The sequence below is a fragment of the Protopterus annectens genome, chromosome 2.part0 (genome assembly GCF_019279795.1).
Source record: "Protopterus annectens isolate FY-2018-M chromosome 2.part0, PAN1.0, whole genome shotgun sequence".
Taxonomy (NCBI): Eukaryota; Metazoa; Chordata; order Ceratodontiformes; family Protopteridae; genus Protopterus; species Protopterus annectens.
Window position 1 is genome coordinate 6,281,144 of NC_056728.1, and position 21,624 is coordinate 6,302,767.

Consider the following 21,624-nt stretch of genomic DNA (forward strand, 5'->3'; position numbering starts at 1 on the left):
CCAAGAGGTTGGGTCTTGGAATTAAATTTTTAGTTTCTTTTTTCTCCATTTGTTTAATCAATAGCCTGGTGAAATGATGGAGGAAGTTGCATTGTGCTGTATGCAAATCATGCATTCCTATCTTTTTTTTTAAATCTGGTGACCTGCTCCACATATTTTTACAGCTGCAGACAAGTTTCAGTTTATGCAGGTTTGTTTATACTTGAATCAGATTATTCTTAGCTCATAGAAAATTAAAGAAAGTCTGACATCTGATACTTGAGTTTTTGATCAAGGCATGCTGAACCTGCTGTGAGTTTTCTGACTGCTTACTCGTTTTTTTAGTTCAGAAATCAAGGTGTTCTGTTAAACAAGAGAGTTCAGAGTGGTTAAATGTACGTATTGTAGCATAGTGTAAATCATTGATATGAACATACGTCTGTAATAAATAACTGCTGCCTCTTCTAGCTCTGCTATCAGGCTGTCCTGCAGCTGTTGGGGCACTTCCATTTAATGGACTTTGATACTTCAAAACTGGTTGCAGAAGTGTTCTGAAGATGGAAATTGTGTATCCCTGTGTAAGTGGATTATATCTTCGTAAGGGTGGGGTGACATATAAGCCTTCAAGTTTCATCACTGCACTTAGTTTGGATATGCCTCTGTCTTACACATTGTCTAATCTGTGGAAGCATGAGAATTGTGTGGGCACCCATTCTGACACTTGCACATCCTTGCAAACAATAAGTCTTTGTTCTTTCTTTTTTGTAATCTGAACATTCTGAACGTTCATTAAAGCTGTCTCAATGCATTTCATTTCACTGTCCAGTCTCACTGGAATGATTTATGAGACTCTCAACGTAGGCATTTAAATGCAGTTTAAAGGCAATTTCTATATCTAGTAGCAATAGTGACTAATTCAGGATTGACTTTGGGTTAACCTTGCTAATTTTGCATGGGCCTTAGTTTGACAGTTTTATATGAGTGACTCTCCAGTACACTTTTTTTTCTTCATTTTAGTAACTCTAGAGCTTTACTGTTTAATTGTCACTCTGACTTGCAGGCTTCTTAACAAGTGTTAATCCTACTGAATGCAGTGCCATCTGTAGGTGATATCTTAAAATATAAAACTTGTCTATGTTCCATTGCCTGTGTTGTATAGATATAGATTATTTCTGTATCACATACCTCCCATCTTCTTAGAGCAATAAATCTGGACAAAGCCATAAATAAAAGTGGGACAAAGGTCCAAAAATAGGGTATTTTTTTTTTAAATATTGCTCTTACAAGTTTAGAAAGTTGACAGAATAACATGTTTTGCATTAGCTTGTAATTTCTGAAGGGTATGAAGTCTGAAACTCAAATGTCTGTCATTATTTTCTAACTTCAGTCTTGAATGATTTACGATTTATTTGCCAGAAAACCACAATTTTATGAAAAACAGACCATAAATATGAGGCAAAAATCTGTCTAGTTGAGAGGTATGCTGTATCGTTGTTCTTTTTGCACTTCATCATTTCATTGTTTCTGGTCTCTGCCCTGTAATATGTGCCACAGTGTGTCTTAAGGAACTACAGGTATGTCTTTGTAGTTGTGTGGCTGTATAAAATGCTGTGGTAGGCAATGTTTTGTAAGTAATGTGGTGTGTAGCCTGGGGAAATTATAGTAAGTAAATATATACACATTGGTGGTTATGCAAGGGAGACAGGTTTACGCATGGTTTCCCAAATGTAGTTGCTTAAGGATGAGTTCCAACATGCATCTCACAAATTTGGCCATATGTTTATAAAAATAGCAATTTACAACAAGCTCTGGTTGCATTTACATTCTGAGGGGGATCATAGTGTGCCCTTCATGGCTGCATAGGAAAATATTATGGTCAGATGGTCTTTCCTTTTTAGGTTAGCAAAGGTTATTGTTATATAATTGTTACATGTAGGGTTTGTTTCATTCAGGCAACCTGCAGAAGTATATTTGCTTAGTAATATAAGGTCTAAGTCTTGTAATGAATATCCTGCAGGATGAGGAACCAGGAGAATCTCTTGTGCTGACAGGGTTGCTGATATTAAAGGTGTATTTAATGAAATCTTCCATTTTGGGGTCTTGAAACTGGCAGCATATAAGTAGAAAACTAGTCTACTCTGTACTTTGCCAGTCCCATGATAGCAAGAAGTTTGTGTATGGCCTGCAAAAGAGGCTCAGTACAGTGAAAGTCTGAGTGTAACGCTGGTAAAATGTGCATAAAATCTGTGGTAGGTGATGTCTGGGGACAAAATGCTTTGAGAGAGTATGAGTCAGTGTAGCACCTTTAGTATGCAATATACAAGTCTGGGTTCAGGCAACTTGATGTGCACTGACTGGAACAAGATGAGAGAGAGCGCAGCTAAAATGCTTTAAATCGGGGATACTGAATTATGGTTTAAAAAAAATGAAATTCCATATTCCCGAGATGAAATCCAAGAATTGTACCCATAATTTTTAAATGTTATTTCCATTCCTTATAATTTTCTATGCCCTCTGTTTGTATGCACAGTTATCGGTTTACGGTGCAGAACACTTGATAAAGCAAGTTAACACTTTTGTAAGTAATGAGTATGAGAAGAAATAGAAGTTTCAGTGAATAAGTGCTTTAACCTGGCAAATTCCATAAAAGTCATGGGGTTTTCAAATGCTCCATTCAAATTTGGGATTTATTGGTACTGTTCCCAAACAAATTGAAAATAATTTAGGATTTACTAGTATTTTTTCCCAGGCAAATGGAAAATTTTTGTCCCTGCCTTTACTGTATGAGATGTTGATATCAGAGAAGGTGGTACTTTGAGGGAGTGTGTCAGAGTTTGGATTTCAGGGGGTTCTGAGGAAAAAGAAAACCTCTTTGAAACAGCAGAGAGTATTTACAAAGGTATAGAACATGCACTAGGGACCAACATGAAGCACATTATAGCGTATGGCATGGTAAAACAATCCAGAAGAGTGGCTGTGTTCTTGGATCATGTAGGTGAAGCTTGTGCAACTCTCTTGTCATAATTTCTGTCTTAGCTGTAGTGGCATCAGTTTTTTAGATGGATATGGGTGTTGAAGTCAAACCATTTTATGTCCCACATCTGTGAATATCTAACAAGAAAGAATAAAAAAGCATTCCTGGTTTATAAGGAAGGCACAGTGGACTCCTCCCCTTTGTCATGAATCTGTTGGATTAGGATATCACTGAGTACAATATGTTTGCTGTTCAGAAGGTCCACCTCCGGCCTTCTCAGTCCCTTATTGCAATTAGTGATGAGACTGCATTACTGATGGTGAGGAGGCTGGAGCTATGTCAGCTGCAACAAGAGTTCTGTTCACACAACCTGCATGATGTTTAACAGACACAACACTGTCAAGAAACCAGATTAATTTCAATATAGTTACAGATGCTTGCCGCTTAAAATGCATGCAGTATTTGTTCTGGCTTCACTGGCATTTTAATGCTGAGTTTCTTGTTTTCATGAAAGGTATAAACAGCATTTGTGTTGCACTTGCCATACTTCACATAATAAGTTAAACAGAAATGTAGGTATTGTAAAAGAATATAAAATTAAAAATGGAAAAGTCTAAAAAAGGAAAGTCCATATTATAAGTAATTGCTTTAATGTATTCATTTTAACAACTGAAAGAGATGCATATTTTTAGAGCCAGACTTTTAACAGGTAAAGCTGCACAAGCCCTCTGCAATAGGAGTCTTGCAATTTTGTATTTTGCCTATATTGTCTTTGCTTGCCAAAGACTAAAACAGTTTAGCTACTGGTCTGATGCCCTGCCAAGGCTTGTGTATGTTGGGGGGGGGGGGGGCATTCACTAGCCCAGATCCCCTTAGTTGTCAGTCTTGTACCACTGTTTTTTTTTTCTCTGTTCAGTTTTCTGAAAGTTTTAGTTGAAGAATACCTGGTATGCAAATCTTCAGAGTTGTATCTGTAAAGGGGGATTTTTTGCACCTGTTGTTGTTCCTACAAACAACAACTTGTATGCCTTTTTTTAAATTTCAAAGCTTCACATTTTCAGTTTCTTCCTATTAATGGCACTGTAGTAACAAAACATTTGCTCCCCAAAATAGTGTGGCCTAACATTTTTTCCCATAAACTTACCTATACATTTTCCCAGTCCCATTTCTTTGGAAAGCATCAGTGACTTAACATAGTGCAGCCTCATTCTCCAAAATACTTTAATTACAAAATTAAGAATAATAAAGAGATGGTCTACAGTGTCTGGCTAGCATAGATTGTCTGTTAACAGACTGACATGCTTAGCATTGGTCATGCAATGTTTCTTTTCATTCTGTCAAGTAGTTTAGCATTTGCTGTTCTTTCATCGACGCCCAAAGTTTCCTTAAGAAGTCCCCTCAAACATTTCATATGTGATTAGTGTTACTGATCTTGTTTCACATCTGGTCCCCTTTTAATAAATCCGGACTGCTAGCAATTTACTTTTTGGTGTAACACTTCACACCTAATTCTGTCATGTTCCTTAAAATGAAGGGATCATACATCCTTAGTGTCATTTATTTATTTTTGCCAGTTCTAACTCATAATGTCTTATGTTTGCCATGCACCCTCTGGCCTCCCTATGATAAGTATAGTCTGTTTTGCTGCTGTTTGTGTGCTTGGAATCAAACCAGGTGATGCACAAGTTCAACAAATCAGACTGCCTTTTCACAATGAATTATGGAGTGAAACCGTATTAGAATTCCTTCCATTAACTAAGTATTAAGTTACTTTACCACTTCTGCTCCCAGAAAGTATAACCCTTTGGCTTTAATATGTCACCCATTACTGTCTTGTTGGTCTTAGATTTCATAGCCACCATGAAAATATGGAGGCTGTTCATTCATGTTCACCTTTTTCCTTTTCCCCTTGACTGAGATAAGTATAGACTGCTTGCTGTACTGTAAAATGAATGTCAGCAGGACAAATTTCTTTATTCTGTGCAGTGTGAACAGGCTGAGGAATTCCTGTACTGTGGTTGGTGAGTTAATCAGATGATAAGCTGTCAGCTCCCTTTTTGTATGTGGGCTTCCTTTTCAAAAACTCTGGAAATAACTTGCTTTGTGCTTCAGTTCATGAGTCTGAATATGTTCTGCATTCCTTCCTGCTTCAATCACCTGAGAATAACAGCATGCACCAGGTTTACTGGTTCCCCTTTTATTACTAGTGGCCAAGTAGTTCAGACCACCCTAAGTACTAAGTACTCAACCTGTTTATTAGGTATCCTTGGGTTTTATTTATGTAAAAGATAATTTGTTACTATTCCTTTATTAATCACAGTCCTAATAATGTGGACCATATTTTGAGATAGTAGCTGTTGAATGCTATTCATCTGACTGCCACAGATGCTATAATCTCCATCACCGTACTATATAGCCTGTGACTTCTGCTGATATTAGCACAAATATAGTCATGAAGATGTACTGCTTTGCATTTCCATTTTAAGCAAGTGTATTAATTTAGTGCCTGACCTACCCAAGGACAATCCCTATACTCTGTCAAAAGTTGTAAGTTATGGTTGCTATATAACTTAAAATATATTTTATTCAGTTTTTTTTTTTTTTTGGGGGGGGGGGGTTCTGTCTGCGTGGATTTAGGACTTTTGTGGACTAACAGGAAGCGTTAGCAGGTATTTAATGATCACCCATTGCAGAGTGATGGGAACAGGGTGTAAGCTTAAGCGAGTGAGATTAAAACAAGTACAGTGAACAGTGGAGAAATGGCAAAAAGATATGTGCTAAATTGAAAGCTTTTTTTGAAACAGAGTTAAAAAGTTTCCTGTTTTTAGCACCTATGTAGTTCAGTGATGGAAGATGAGAAGCACCAGAGTAAATCAGACCTGATGTGCTAAACAGAGTGATATTGGGCAGAGAATATTTGTAAGATTTAATTTTCTGGCTGATGGTACTTATTTATATGGAATAAGTAAGGTATACGTTGGCAAACTCAAAATAATGGTGCAGCTCAATCTCAGGGTTTTCAGAATGGCCAATGAACCCATCCGAACACTTTACGGAACAACAACAACAGGGGAAATCAATGATCCAGGAAACAGAACGGGAGAAGGAGGTAGCAGAGTGGAGTGTTATTGATGGATTAAATGAAACGTTCCACCGTGTCAGCATCTGCAACGACAGGAAAGGTGACTTTGAGATTTACAATTACACTTCTACTGTCATAAAGTCCGAATTAACAGAAACTCTGGCTAAGGGACTTGGTTTTGTTCCCTGCTCAAAAGGGAATTTAGCCAATTCTTTACTGGACTTGAAATTGTATGTATGGAAATTAAATCTGCAATTTTTATTAGGAAATAGCCTGCCAGTTCTAGCAGACTTCAGGGTTTCTAGCATTTTTAACCCTCCTATTCAAACTAATATCAGCTTGTTTGAAAAAACTTGTGAAACTGATTTTAGGCACCTGTTGGATTCTTATAATAAGAAGCAATATAAAAAAAACTTAACACGCTCAGAATTTCAGAATGTTATGGATTTGAGAATGTCTGATATCAGGGTAATACACCCAGATAAAAAGGGGCATGCCGCCTTGTATTTATGAACCAAGGTAATTATAATGTAAAAATGAAAGTTTTGCTAGATAATGTGGCATATGAGCGTGCGTCTTTGAACGAGATTAATGGGGCCTATCAGAGATTTAAAAATGCTATAAATGACTTGTTCCTCGAAGGATATATTGATATTGATGAGTTCAACTATCTGAACATGCCTGCACCGATTACACCTATGCTTTTTGGGATTCCCAAAATACATCAAAATATTAATAATCCACCTTTTAGGCCTATTATTGATGGAAGAAATTCCATATCTTATGCTTGTGCTAAATTTGTGGATTTTAAACTAAAGAAATATCTTATTACAGAGGGGCAAATATGTAAAGACTCTTGGGGTTTTTTGCAAGCGCTTAACAATTTGGAGTTTAATCAAGACTATAACATTTTGACGATTGACGTCAAAGACCTCTATACAGTAATTCCACAAAGCACAGGACTGGCTTGGACAAGGGAATTCCTGTTAAGCAAGGGAGCACCAGGAGAAGAGATTGACTTGACATTGTCTATTAGATCTCATTTTGAGTAATTATTTTCTTTTCAATGGCGAATTGTTTCTTCAAAAAACAGGGATGTAGCGATGGGGTACCCTTGTGGGGGCACTTTTGCAAATTGTGTTATGGCCCTCTGGAGAATCAAATCCTATTTAAACAAGAATTTTTCATCTCAAGAGTCCAGTGGTACACAAGGTACCTGGACAATATGTTCTTACTTTTTAAAGGTAATTTATCAGAGGTTGAAAATTTCATGGGCAATACTAGTTAACTTGACCCTTTTTTGGATTTTATATACCAATTTGAATCAAAAACTATTGTCTACTTAGATGTTTTGCTGGATAAAGATATTGTGAGTAATAGATATATTGCCAAGATTTTCCGTAAGCCAACATATTCTATTGACTTCCTTCATTTCATTAGTAATCTCCCCCTTCACCAGAAGAGAGCCGTTGTGAAAGGACAGGTAGTCAGAGTGGCAAAAATGATTACACTGGATTTAGATTTTGAGGGGGAATGTATGAATCTGAAAGAAATGTTCTCAAATAGAAAGTAACCAACCCCTCTAGTTGATGAGATCATTATAGTAGGGAGAAAAAGGCAAACAGGTAATTTCCAACCAATTTTACATAAAGGAGTAGAAAGGCCTGAACAACTTTTGGATTTAAATAGAAGCCTTACAGTAAATAATGCTAGGTCAAATTTTAGTACTGTCTTTACTACAGTATTTTCAAATGATGCTAGAGAATTAAGGGCTATTTTGATAAAAAAAATTGGACCTTTGTTAATGAAGATGTGAATTTGAGAGAGAAGTTGGGTTTGGAGCCTAAAATTACTTTCAGAGGCCGCCCCAATTTAAAGGATTTAATGAATAGGAACATAAAACCTTATGTTCCGAATAAGGGCATGAGAAAGTGTGGCAGATGCCCTTATTGTAAATACATTTCTATAAGTTCCTCTTTCTCTTTAGGGAAAATAAATTATATTCTGACAGGGAAATATGATTGCAACACTCAGGGGGTTGTCTATTTAGCTAGATATAAATCATGTCCCGTATTCTATATAGGAAAGATGGAAAGGCCTTTAAAACAAAGATTTATTAACATCATTATAGCATGATGAGACAGGATAAAAATAATGCAGTGGCAAAACATACCCTGGAATCTGTTGACCATTCTTTCCCTTTTATAATTATTGAAAAGTTGGAAGTTTACTCTAGAGGGAGCCCTTGGGCTTTAAAACTTGGAGAGAGAGTTACTATGGCAACTGAAAACAAATGCATTTGCCAATCCAGGACTTAATGAATGTTGCTCACTGAAATGTGTCCTGGAATTGAAAGCTTTACTGAAATGGAAAACATTCTTACATTTATTTTTTTACCTTTGTTACATTTTATATAAACATGTTGCATATATGTATAGGGTTGAATTTATACATACAGAACGTTTTATACTTTATATTTTATAAATGCAAGTGGGAGAGGTTATGATGTCCTTGCTTATTCATGACTATTTAAACTGCATAGTGTTTTTACAATGTGTCTGATGAAGTTCCTTCATTGCAAGTGGAAGAAAGCGCTCACATTAAAAAACCTTCAGTAATTTATCGTTGAAAATGAGTGGTGTTTTATCTTCTGAATCCTTTTGCAGTTTTAAGTCTTCAGTTTATAAGAAATGCAACAACTTTGTCTATTCCTTTAGCAGAGATATTTGCTAATAGTGTGTTGATCAGTGTAAGTGTACATTTCAGGAACAGTCTGTTGGTTTGGCAGTTGTGATACTTTATGGCTCAGCCTGTCATGACATGTCTGTCTTTGCTGACAACAGTCCAGTCATGTATCTTTGTCTTAATAGTGTAAAAAAATATTTGTATTTGCTTCACTGCACGCATCAGCTTCCTATTGCTCCGAGTGTTTGTCAGCTGGATTCTGAATTTTCACTATATCTCCATGTCACAGAGTAGGTAGTAATATTACAGATCAATAAGATATTTCTGTTTGTGCCATTCCTTTTACTAGGCTGTTTCTCTGGCTGAAGTATAATGTAAGAGGTCATTTACTGTCTTCATTCCCCTTTGCTGTCAACAGATGCAGTATAACTTGGCTATAATTCTAGTTTCTTTAATCTGTACTCAGGAGGAACTATATAAATCTGTGTGTAATGTTTAGCTTCAAAATCACACCAAATGCTTCCAGTTAAAGAATGAATGTTTGAAGAGCATACTAGCTGCCTGGAACTTTAAAAGTAAAACTTTATTTGAAACCAATAAAAACGTAACTGGTACCTTGGCTAGTTTCCTTTTCAAGGATATAAACTGGACACAACCTGTAAAAGAGAACCATATCAAAACACTTTAAGGCAGTAAAATCAAAGCATAAAATGTTACTAAATTTAAGAATGCATGATTTAAAAAAATTGAATCTACAAATAAGTAAATAAATTAATAAGCTGGCCACATAAAAAGCCTCACTGTATTTATGAATACATTGTGAGTAGTTCATTAAGACCTTTGGGGTGAATTGTCCAGAAAATGTTTTACTTCTTAGTAAAATACTTGATACATTTAAATAAAATAATGGTACAAGATCATTAACATGTAGGACCAGACATGATGACCTACCATGGACCCTACAAGCTCTGTTAATTCAGCAAGTTTTGGAGGAAAGTTTTGCATTAAAAAAATCATATTGTCTTTGTTGTATTTGTAGGAGAAAAACAAAACAAAAAAGAACAATATGTAACTTTTTCTTGCTTTATTTGTGAATTAAAATCTAGGGAACTGGATTAAAATTGAAACATTCTCATTTTGTGTCTAGTTGACAGTTAAATAGCACTGCATTTTGTATCATTGCATCAGCTTTTGGTTTGAAGTTTGCAATTGCTTATTTAAAGCAAAGGAGCTTTTCTTGGTATTTCTGTACCCTGTAGAGGAACAAAACTTACAAGGTGTATGCAAACAGTATGACAGTCATTCTGTAAAAGTTCAACATCTATTGAGATGGCAGAGAAGTAGGAGGTGTTGAGCCTGCTGCATCAATTGCAGTCTCTGTTTGGCTACCTGCACTGACAAGTGTGTGTGTTCAGAGTCAGGGAGGGTCATTTCATGAGGTGGGCACTGGGGCAAACTGTCAGAATGCATGAAACAGGTATGTTATTTGACTTTATCAGTGTTTACATGTAAAACTACAATTCATTTGAACTTTGAATTTGTTCATGTTATTTTTACTGAACATATATACAGTAAATAGAAAGTCTTTCAGCCCAGTTTTCACACTTAAATTTTTAGCTTGCATTTAAAAATATCATCTTGCTTGAATTTAGAGATTTAACTTTGTTTTAATTGTATTTTTTTGTCTTTCAAGTCTTACTTTTTGAGAAGATTGAATATGAAGACATGGAAAACAAGACTTTAAAGATAACAGACTTTGGCCTTGCCCGAGAGTGGTACAAAACAACAAAGATGAGCACTGCTGGGACATATGCATGGATGGCTCCAGAGGTCATTAAATCATCCATGTTTTCAAAAGGAAGTGATGTTTGGAGGTAAGAAACCTACACTGATGAACGTTGTATGTGCTGTATGGCTTGTTTACTGTGGAGAATTCATTGATCCATCTATCCATCCTCAACCTCGTTTTCTCATTTTGCACATGGGGTCGGGGTGTCACTTCAACAGTTACAATCGTCTCAAGCCAAGGTTTACACTGGCAGGCAGCTAGCCCTGCTGTGGTAGTTCATTTGTACCACTCACTCACACCTACTCCATTTCTTTGGAATGTGGAAGGAAACCGGAGTACCCGGAGGAAACCCATGCAACTGCAGAGAAGACATGCAGGTTCCACACAGAAGGCACTACAGCTGAGAATCAGACCAGAGAACCTTTTGCTCTGAGGTGACAATGCTAACTGCTGCACCACCACCGCCAATCCACTGATTTTAGTAGAAAACGTAGTGACAGAAGTGTGTAAAGAGTTTAATTGCATGACAGATTTTCAGGGGAATGCTTTATGATTAGATTTGTCTCTCATACTCAGTTTTGTATACTCTGTAATTGTTTCAAACAATACTTGGTACAGTGTTAAGGAGCATAATCATAATTTGCAGATGTGGTTACAAACTGGTGACGCTCAGAATACAAATAAATGCATTCTGTATTACATCCATAAGCTAAATTGGTGAAGCCATGAAACAGTGAGACTGGGTGCTAGTGCAGGTCTTCCCATGCTGGATTGGGTCATCAAAGGAGGAAAAAAGAGATGGGAGATTCTGGTTGTTTGCTTCATTTTGCATGCCAGGAACTCCTCCTGGATACCCTGATTTTGGTGAATGTGTGTATCTACCTGCTTGTTACATTTTTTTTTTTGCTTTCTGTAGTGCAGAGCCAGGGTATGTAGCTGCATTGTGAAGGTCACATTCCATCTATTTACTCCCCAAAATATCATTTTAAATAGTGTGCAGATTTGAAGTTGTAGGTCAAAAGAGTGAGGCTTGGATTGGGTTGGAAAGTCAGAGTATGTGTGACGCATGTTTTAAAACACTTGAAAGAAATGCAGTTTTGTCTGTATTTGCTGAGGTTTAACAAGCTGTTTGAGAGTTGCTTGACATAGAACAGTTTGTATTCTACTTGTCAGATTAATCAGCAAAATAAAACTGCAAAATGAATGTATCTGTTTGTTATCCACATTTAGCACATTTGCTTTTTTGGCAAGTGTTGCACTGAAGAGGGAAAAACTCAGACATTCTTTTTGTAAAATAAACTTAACCTTATAACATTTAGCAACTTATATTTATGTAATAGTGTTGCGTGTCTTTGTGTAATTTTTAAACACCTCAAATCTCTGCAAGCTGTTTAAAGTTGGTATGTGGTATTAGCTTTTGTTTTTAATACTATAGTGTATTAGAAAGATAAATTATATGAGTCGATCTAGAAAAAGATGCATTTTTATATAAAAAGTCTAAATTGCAACATCTCAATTGTATTCAATAATAAGATGAATATAGTGGTAATAACATCACATTCAATAAAGAGTAAAATGAGTATAGTAGCAGTACCTAATTATGTCAGCTTCCCCCTCTACCACTTCTAGATATTTTTTTTTCCAATAAACATCTTTATTAAATTATAACATATGACACAGGCAATCTTACATTTATATAAATGAAAAACAAACAAAATGACACTTTTTAGTTGCAAACATTATGCATCACAGATACCATTGAAACAACTGTAGTTGCAAACAGTATACATTACTTATAATGCAGTCATTGTCAGTTAAGCATTATGTAGCTCATTCAAATCCTGCTTCTTAAACCTCGTTCCTTCTCTACATGTATTCCCACAATTCCCATGTTTTTCTTATGTCGTTTGCTCCTTCCCTTTTCTAAAGATCCCAATTCCAGTTGTTTTATCTCTGTTACAATATTCACTACTTCTAGTAAATTTGGTCTAGACTTTGATTTCCATTTTCTAATAATTGCTTTTTTGGTAGCCACAATAATTAGACTCAGCAAGGCTTTACTTATGTCTAGGCATCTCCAATTATATATCATAACTCAAAAAAAAAATCCTCTCCCTAGTCAATCCAATCTACTCACCCAGCATCTCTGACAGAGCGGTCTGCAGGGAATCCCTAAAGTCTTTCATCTCATTATACTCCCAAAAACATGTTCCCAGTCACCTCTTTCTTGCCCATCATACCTCAAACATTTGCTATAGACCTAAGGAAAAATTCTTTGGAGTCTACGTGGGGTATAAAAATACCTATGTAAACGCTTCCAGGCAAAGATCCTAAATCCTCTAGACTTTGTTGTATGTTTGGGAGATGCACATATATCCTTCCATTGTTTTTGTGAATTGCTTATCCACTCTCTCTTCCCAATCCTTTCTAAGCTGCTCTGATTGATTCTTATAATTGTTGTGTAATATTTTGTGTGCCTTACTAATTATTACTTTTTAACAGCAGCTTCTGTTCCAGATTCCATTAAAAAACTCTGCCATTGCTGGTCTTTCATTTAGGACTCCCCTATTTCTTTCTTTTGAACTATACTCTGATGTCAATCCTTGATAGGGAAGACAATCTCTAACCTGCAGTCTAAATACATTCTCTGCCTCTTTCCATTCTATTAACTTTTCCTTTCTAGTTATTTGCTCCCAGTACCTTGGTTTCTTTGCCAGTTTTCTCCAATAAATTCCAGCCCCCTCTTGCCTATTATCAGTATCCCTAACCACAGTCATCCCTGTCGGCAGAATCTCTTCTCCATTTTCATGCTGGTTTAGTTCTTAGAATACTCCCTGCTATTTTATGAATGTAATACTGTGTATTATTTTTGTTTCCCTCCTTAAGTGTCTGCATCCAAAATCCAGATCTCTCCTTATTTCTTGAGCTTCCTCCTTGTATCATCATCATCATTCCTTTCCACTTTGAATTATAGTTTTCTGGTTTTATTATGTATAAGAGCCTTAAAAGTACCCTCTCGGTTTGGGTAATCCTAGTCTGCTTTGTTCTGTTGGAAGTATCAGATTATCCCACTTAATCCTTGCTGTCTTCCCTTCCCATATAAAATTCTTCAACTCTGTTTTAATTGCTATCCATAGCTTCTCCACAGGTTGATGAAAACATGCCTGACCTGTGCACAAGACTAAAGGGACTAAAAACATTTTAATGGCTTGTATCTTAGTATCCATATAACAAAGCTTCCAGTTTCTCAGTGTTTGTATTATCTTCTGTTTAGTCTCTTCCCATATATCCTTAGCTGCCACACCAGAGTCATTTCTAATCAATACTCCTAAATACTTAATTTTATCATTTCCCAATAAATATAGATATTATTGGACCAATTTGTGAGTATATAATTTACCACTGTTGTCTTTGTTTTAGCTTCATTAGTTTTGTATCCCAAGAAGATTTGAAACTGTCTTAAAATGTTCCACAACACTGTAATGTCCCTTTCTGATTTTGTCATTTATAAAATAATCAGCAAACAAATCCAAACAAGCCCAGAAGCTGAAAATGTTGAAACACAGGTGGCCAGTAGGAAGGTAGCTGAACCACGACAAAGTAAAATTTTATTTTTTAATACATGATGGTGAGCGCTTTCGCAATGGTAACCATTGCTTCATCAGACAGTTCATTCAAGCAGCAAAAACACTTAAATACTTTAATTCATTACTAAAACAACCACTCCTACCACTCAAAGTTAATTCAGCACTCAGCAATCAATTAATTACTGTGGTTACGTTTTGCCATTAGTTAATTGCTGAAGTCAGAAAAACTCTGTTTAAAAAACACATGCACAAAATGTAAAGACAAGAACATGTGGATAAATGTAAATAAAATACATAAAAAGTCAATGAATAAATACATATACTCATGTTCTCCATTTAGTAACCACTTATGTGCGTGGGTATAAGCATACAAATATATATAAAATATATATAAAAATATCAACAGTACACACTCAACAACGTAATACATATATTCTGCCTAATAAATGCACATGGTGTCCACCTAGTAAATACATATGCTTTAATACATACATCTCAACAAATAAGTGTCTTTAATGATATGTATGCTAGAAGCAGTTCAAGAAATACTGTCATACTGACCCAAAACCCTGCATGTGTTTATGTAGTCTTCTCTTGTTAAAATAGTATTATTATTTTAACCTTCTAAATTTTAGCACTGGCTTCAATGGAACACTATCATTCAAACCCAAACCTGTGTGTGCTCCTAAACGCAAAATTTATTTTATTTATTTTATTTATTTTACATTTGTTGATCCAGCTGTCATCAGCTGATTTCAGTGGAGCCCAGGGAGAAAGGAAAAACTAGTTAAAATAAATCAATAAAAATGAGGTTAAAGAAATTAAAACAAATACAATAAAAACTAAAACAATGAATAACAAACAATACAATATTATAATTTACAAAGACAATACAAATGTATGAGAGTATATTATATTACTCAATTAATATAGTAAAATGTCAAATTTTTTTTTTTTTTTTTTTTTTTTTTTTTTTTTTTTTTTGAGAGCAATTATTTTTGTGAAGACAGTAAATGTTGAAGGAGGATTTATTTGTGGTTTGCCTACAGAGTTGGTTGCCTACAGTTTTTTGCAAATTACTAAGAGCTTTTGTGTTGTGGTTGTTGATTTGTGTGACTATGGTTGTTAGTGGGTTGTTGATAGATGGAGTTATTATAGGTTCCATTATTAACTACTGGTGTTAGAGATATATTATATTGTGACTGATGTATGTGGTAGAGTTATGTGTAGGTTTGTTCAGTAGATTTATAAGTTAGAACAACTGGTGTGTTGTATACTTGTTTACATGTTCCTATTGCTATGTTGTTGACATAAAGGGATGGAAATAGAGAGTTTGCTTTTAGAGATATGATGTAGATGTGCTTAAGAGAGGTGGTTTAATGTAGTAAGGTAAGATGTAAGGGTTGTGAGTAATTGTAGCTATCTTTTAGGGCAAGGTTTTAAGAGTAAAGTTTATTGTTGGATTATCATAGCTGACTTTATTAGTGTTAGTGACTTGATAGGTTTTATTGGGATTGAATCTAATAGTGGGTTTGGTCAATTGCAGCAATAGTAAAATTGGTGGGAGAAGATTTGTGAGTCTTTTGGAGATTGGTAAGTTTAGTTTGAATTTTGAGTTAGTAAGTAGTGTTTTTGAAAGGTGAGATGTGAACGGGTTTTAAAGGTGGGTTGTAGAGTTGTAGAAAGTTCAGATTGTGGTAGGATCGGTAGCAAATGTTGAGTTCATAGTGAAGAATGAGTGGAGGCTGAAGTGGATTGATAAGATAGCTGGATGTAGAATGGAGTATAGTATAGTGAGAGGAGGGCATTGATAAGATGTGTAGTACTGGGTGGAGTGGGTAGTAAGATAGTCAGATAGATTATAGTTTACAAGAAGAGATGAGGTAGCGGGATTAGTATAGCTTAGATCCAGGTTTTGGTTATTTTCAAGATAAGATGAGAACCAGGAAAAGGAAGAAGAAGAAGAAGGAGGTAGAAAGTGTTCAGTATTTAGACAAAATCCAGAAAAGAAAGAGACTAGTCTTGTTCAGTGCAGTTACAGTAAGAGAGGAGGTTTACTTGTGATGAGTTAATGGTGAGTTAGTAGGTGTGTAGGTCTAAATAGTGAAGGAGGTTAGCTAGTAGGTTGTTTTGAAGGAGATTTGTTTAGTTGTTTTTGTAGTTGTTTTATGTTTTATTTTAGCATTTTTTTAGATTATAGCTATAATATTTAATAAATATATAGGTAGTGGTTATAAAGGATAGTTTGTGTATTACCTTTGTATGTGATATGCCATTGGTATTGATAAGTACTGGATATAGTATATTTATTTCTTTATTTTATATTTTAAGATATAGATTTGGCTGGATGTTAGCTTTATTGCTAATGCGTTTAGAAATTTGAGGAGTTGCTATTTGAAGGGGGATTTTGGTTAGTTTTTGGAGGAGAGATTGGATGAAGTTTTAGGGAAGAGTTTGAGAATGTGGAGGAAGAAGGAGTTAGAAGTGAGTAGAGAGTAGTTAGTATTTAGCGAGATAAGTGTATAGTTAGACTTAGTTTTGAAAGGAGTTAGAAGGTATTAAGAAGTGTGCTAAAGGTGAGGATTTTTTGGTGGGAAGTTTGGGATTTTAAGTCCTGTGGGTTTGGTATAGGTTAAAGTTTTAGGATAGGATTGTAGACCAGAACTTTGGTGGATTTTTCGGTGATTTTAATAATTCTTTTGGAATTATTTGGTATTTTTTGATTAATTTTAAGCTCTCTAAAGGTTTCTTTCATGATCTGTTGGGTTTCTAGAGTTTTTCATTTTTTTTCCAGACTATTTTCTTTTTTTGATTTTTTTTTTAGTTTATTAGGTTAGCCAGGGTGTTTTGATTTTTTTCTCTTTTTTAGGCATGTAAATTGGGGCATGTAGATTAGGCTAAGGAATGCTGAGTTGAAATGTTCATGTGTTAGTATTGAGGTGTTTTTGTGTTTAGTGGGGTCCAGTTGTAATGTGAAGTTCTGTTTCTGTTCAGGATTATTCAGTTTTTTTTTTGAATATATATTTCTCTCTGAGTAAAAGTTTTAGATTCTTAGTAGTAATGACATAGGTGAGGGAGTGATCGCTAAGGTCATCAGGAAGGATGCCAGTTTGGTAGGTTTGAAGGGGAGAGTTGGTAATCCATTTTACTTCCATATATTCAGTAGTATCGACTATGTCCCCCATCCTATTGCTCACATTCTGAATGTGTAAAACCTGAAATAAAAATATATGGTCATCCCCCTTATCCAATGTATGCTTAGCCAAAGCACTATACAGTTGCCCTTTTCTGGTGCAGTAAAGGTGATCCCTAATCCGTTCCCTAAGGTGATGGTTAGTTTTGCCAACATAGAAATGGAAACATGTGCAGTATCCTCATCTACTAACATATGCCAATTTTGTCGTATGATGGTTTCAAACCTTTTCACATCTCTTGTATATGGTAAAACCATCGGAATGTGTGATAATACACTATTCCTGATACCTACCCTATCACTCCCTGCTCTATCAGAGTAGTAGGGCTTAGCTTTACCTTTCCTTTCCTAATATTTTTTTTCCTAATATAATCAGTGGTCAGGCAATGAGAACATGAAATTGATAAGGTGTACCATAATGTACACAAAGAAAGAAAAGGTAAAGCTAAGCCCTACTATGATAGAGCAGGTAGTGATAGGGTAGGTATCAGGAATAGTGTATTACCATCCATTCCAATGGTTTTACCATATACAAGAGATGTGAAAAGGTTTGAAACCATCATACGACAAAATTGGCATATGTTGTTAGTAGATGAGGATACTACCAACATAGTGGGTGGACAACCACATTTTGCATTTAGAAATAAGAAAAATCTGAAACAGCAGCTTTGCTATCCAAGGATACCTATTCTGATGGATAGCACAGTGAATGGCACCCATAGATGTGGAAAATGCACACATTGCATTTGTATAGATGAATCAAGTTTTTTTAAGCACCCTGAAACAGGGCGTCTATGGGAGCTAAGGAATTCTGCTGATTGCAATACTAAGAATGTAGTGTATGTAGCTCACTGCACAACATGTTTTCATTTCTATGTTGGGAAAACTAACAGTCACCTTAGGGAACGGATAAGGGATCACCTTTACTGCACTAGAAAAGAGCAACTGTATAGTGCTTTGGCTAAGCATACATTGGATAAGGGGGGTGACAATATATTTTTGTTTCAGGTTTTACACATTCAGAATGTCAACAATAGGGTGGGAACATAGTCAATACTACTCTAAATATGGAAGTAAAATGGATTTTGCGTTTAGGAGCACACAGAGGTTTGGGCTTGAATGATAGTGTTCCACTGAAGCCAGTGCTAAAATCTAGAAGGTTAAAATAATAACACTATTTTAACAAGGGACGACTACATAAACACATGCAGGGTTTTGGGTCAGTATGACAGTATTTCTTGAGCTGCTTCTAGCATAGATATTACTAAAGACAAGCATTTGTCGAGATGTGTGTATTAAAGCATATGTATTTACTAGGTGGACAATGTGCATTTAGGCAGAATATATGTATTAGGTTGTTGAGTGTGTACTGTTTATACTTTTATATATATTGTTATATATATTTTTATGCTTATACCCATGCACATAAGTGGTTACTAAATGGGGAACGTGAGTATATGTATTTATTCATTGACTTTTTATGTATTTTATTTACATTTATCCACATGTTCTTGTCTTTACATTTTGTGCATGTGGTTTTTAAACAGTGATGTTCTTCGTGTTTCACTGTTGCAGTCATAACTGTAGGGTGCTCCTGCCGGCAGGCAACCCGAGGTCGGCCAGAATCCCAAAGTGTGGGTCCGGCGTCGGCTGTTCAAGCTAGTACCCTGACGTCAGTACGCTCTGGTACATAGCCCTCAGCCGACGCCATCTTCTCCAGTCTTTCTTGCCGTGTGGTGGAAAGCAGCTCGCAAGTCGTTGGTTGGCGATTTTCGAACAGCGTATTTTGTTGTTGTTGGTCTGAAGTTCTTACTTCTCTTCTCAAAGCTAAGTACCCCGTTGGGGAATCTTTTTCTTGTTCCTCCGATGTCAGAAAAAGTTAATAATTGTATAACGTGTGGGAAACAAATACCTCATAAAGATTTCCACTCTTACTGTCTACCTTGCTTAGGCCCTGACCACGACGTTTCTTGTTGTCGGTTCTGTGCCAGGTTCAACTCTCGTACTATTAAGCGCAGGTACGATTGGGCTCTAAATTATTTTGGCAGACGCTTCAATTATAGAATGTCGTCAGACGCTACCGGAATTCAAAAGAAGCGCAAAGACAGACAGGCCTCCGAGGTCCAAACAGGACTCGTTGCAGCTGGAGCCAGCGTCCAGTTCGGCTGTCATCAGTGAGGTGCTTTTGCAGCCCCTGTCGTCCACCACTTCTGAACCGATGGCTGATACGGACTCCCATGGGGAGCCATCAAGGCCTACGATTTTAACTGCTGCAGGACCTTCGGATGTCGCTCCCTCAGATGGGTCTGGAACCGCTGTGCAGGTACCGACTTCTGAGGGGGTTTTCAGGCCTACTCACATCACTATTTCTAAGGCTAAGGCAAAGACAAAGACTCCTGTTAAGTCTAAAGTTCCTGCTCAAGCTGCTTCAGAATCTACTCCCAGGACACAGAAGCAATTATTAAAGATGGCTGAAGATTTGCTTACAATGATTAGGGGTTCTCACCCCCCCCTCCTGAGAAAAGGCCTCGACAGGATGTTCCTCTGGATTCCTCTGATCAGGCTTCTGTATCTTCTGTCTCTTCCTCAGATCAGGACTATTCTTTTCCTCCTTATGAGGATTCGGATGCTGAGGACTCCTTACCCTCGGCCTCTCCGCCTGAAGATTTCTCTTTTGGGGAAACCTTGCATGAGATGAGGGAACATTTTCATTGGGAAGGTCAGGAGTATTCTGCTTCCAAGAAGAGGCTTAGGGAATTTCTTCTTCTTCCACAACATAGGCCTTTAGCTATCCCTCCTGTTTTGGACATTGTAGATGATGCTTTTTCCGAGGCTAATTTGAATCCTGATTCCATGCCTCCTGCTCCTTCTAAGCCTGATAGATTTTATAGGGTTCCTGACTCTCATTTATTTTTATTTAAGAACCCTTCTGCGGATCCTGAAACTATTTCTCAGGGCTCTAAGGCTGCTAAGGTTGCTTCTTCGAAAAATCCTATTCCCTCTGAGAAGGATTCTCGTTCTTTAGACAGATGGGGAAAAAAGGTATATACTTCTGCTACCCTGTCTGTAAGGGCTTTAAATTGCCAGTTTCATATGTTTAAGTACCAGCAATTTCTTTTGTCTGTTTTAAAGCAAAAGCTTGCTTCCCTCCCTGCATGTGCAGAGGATAAGGAACTTCAGGATGTTTTGCATGCTACTGAACAAGTGAACAAACATAGTTTACATTGTGGTTTTGATGCTTTGGATGCTTCTTGCAGGGCTGCAGCCTCTGGTACTGTTATCAGGAGACATGCCTGGCTCCGTGAACAAAGTTTACCTGAACAGGTTAAGGCTAAGTTGTTAGATGCCCCTGTTCAGCATGATGTTCTTTTTGGATCTAAGGCTGAGGAAGTTATTAAAAAGATGGAAGAAAAGGCAAAATCTATGCAGACTGTAAAAGATTTCTTGCAAGTTCAGCCTCCTAGATTTTCCAGGAATTGGCCCTCTAAAAATTGGTCCTTTCCCACGTCTGACAGGCCTCAAAGGGGAAGATATAGACGCTCCAGAGGTCGTGGCCAAGGTCAGGCCTCTTACAGATCTAGACAATGGACTGCTTCTTCACCTAGAAGGGGAGAAGACAGATCCCAATCTCAAAGAAAGCAAACTCAGTGACTCTCTAGGTTGGGCTGCAGGACCCCTTCACCTGGATGCCCCTCTCGGAGGAAAACTCTCTCTTTTTTACAGAAATTGGACTCCTATTGCCCAGGACAGATGGGTATTGGACGTGATTTTAAAAGGTTACAAATTCCACTTTCATACTTTGCCAAGGGCTTACGGTTGGCCAGATCTGCCAAAACACCAGTGGTCAGAGGCCTTAAATCAAGTGGATGCTCTTCTGGCCATGAGAGCCATAGAGCCTGTTCCTCTCTCAGAGATGGGAAAAGGTTTTTATTCAAGACTATTTCTGGTTCCAAGAAAACAAAACTCATGGAGACCTATTCTGGACCTTTCTGTGCTAAACACCTTTTTGGAAATTCCAAAATTCAAGATGCTTACTCTGCAGCAACTAATTCCAATGCTATCTCAGGATGCCTGGATGGTGACATTGGACTTAAAGGAAGCCTACTTACACATTCCCATCAGGCAGGAACGCAGGAAATTCCTCAGGTTCAAGGCACTTTCAATTCTCTGTACTGCCCTTTGGTTTATCTACTGCGCCCAGAGTCTTTACCAAGTGCCTGGCACCAGTAGTAGCTTATTGCAGACTTCAGGGGATCCAGATTTACCCCTATTTGGACGACTGCCTTATTCAGGCAGACAGCAAAGATCTTCTACTTCAACATCTGGACTTTGTTC

The 21,624-nt window shown here is 36.8% G+C and overlaps 1 protein-coding gene across 1 annotated transcript in view; it reads left to right on the forward strand.

The window, feature by feature from the left end:
* LOC122793690 (mitogen-activated protein kinase kinase kinase 10-like) overlaps positions 1-21,624 on the forward strand; it is a 1,334,525-nt gene that overhangs the window by 692,144 nt on the left and 620,757 nt on the right. The window contains exon 2 of the mRNA XM_044061910.1: positions 10,414-10,594. Within this exon, the coding sequence (XP_043917845.1) occupies positions 10,414-10,594 (181 nt within the window). The remainder of the gene's footprint in view (positions 1-10,413; positions 10,595-21,624) is intronic.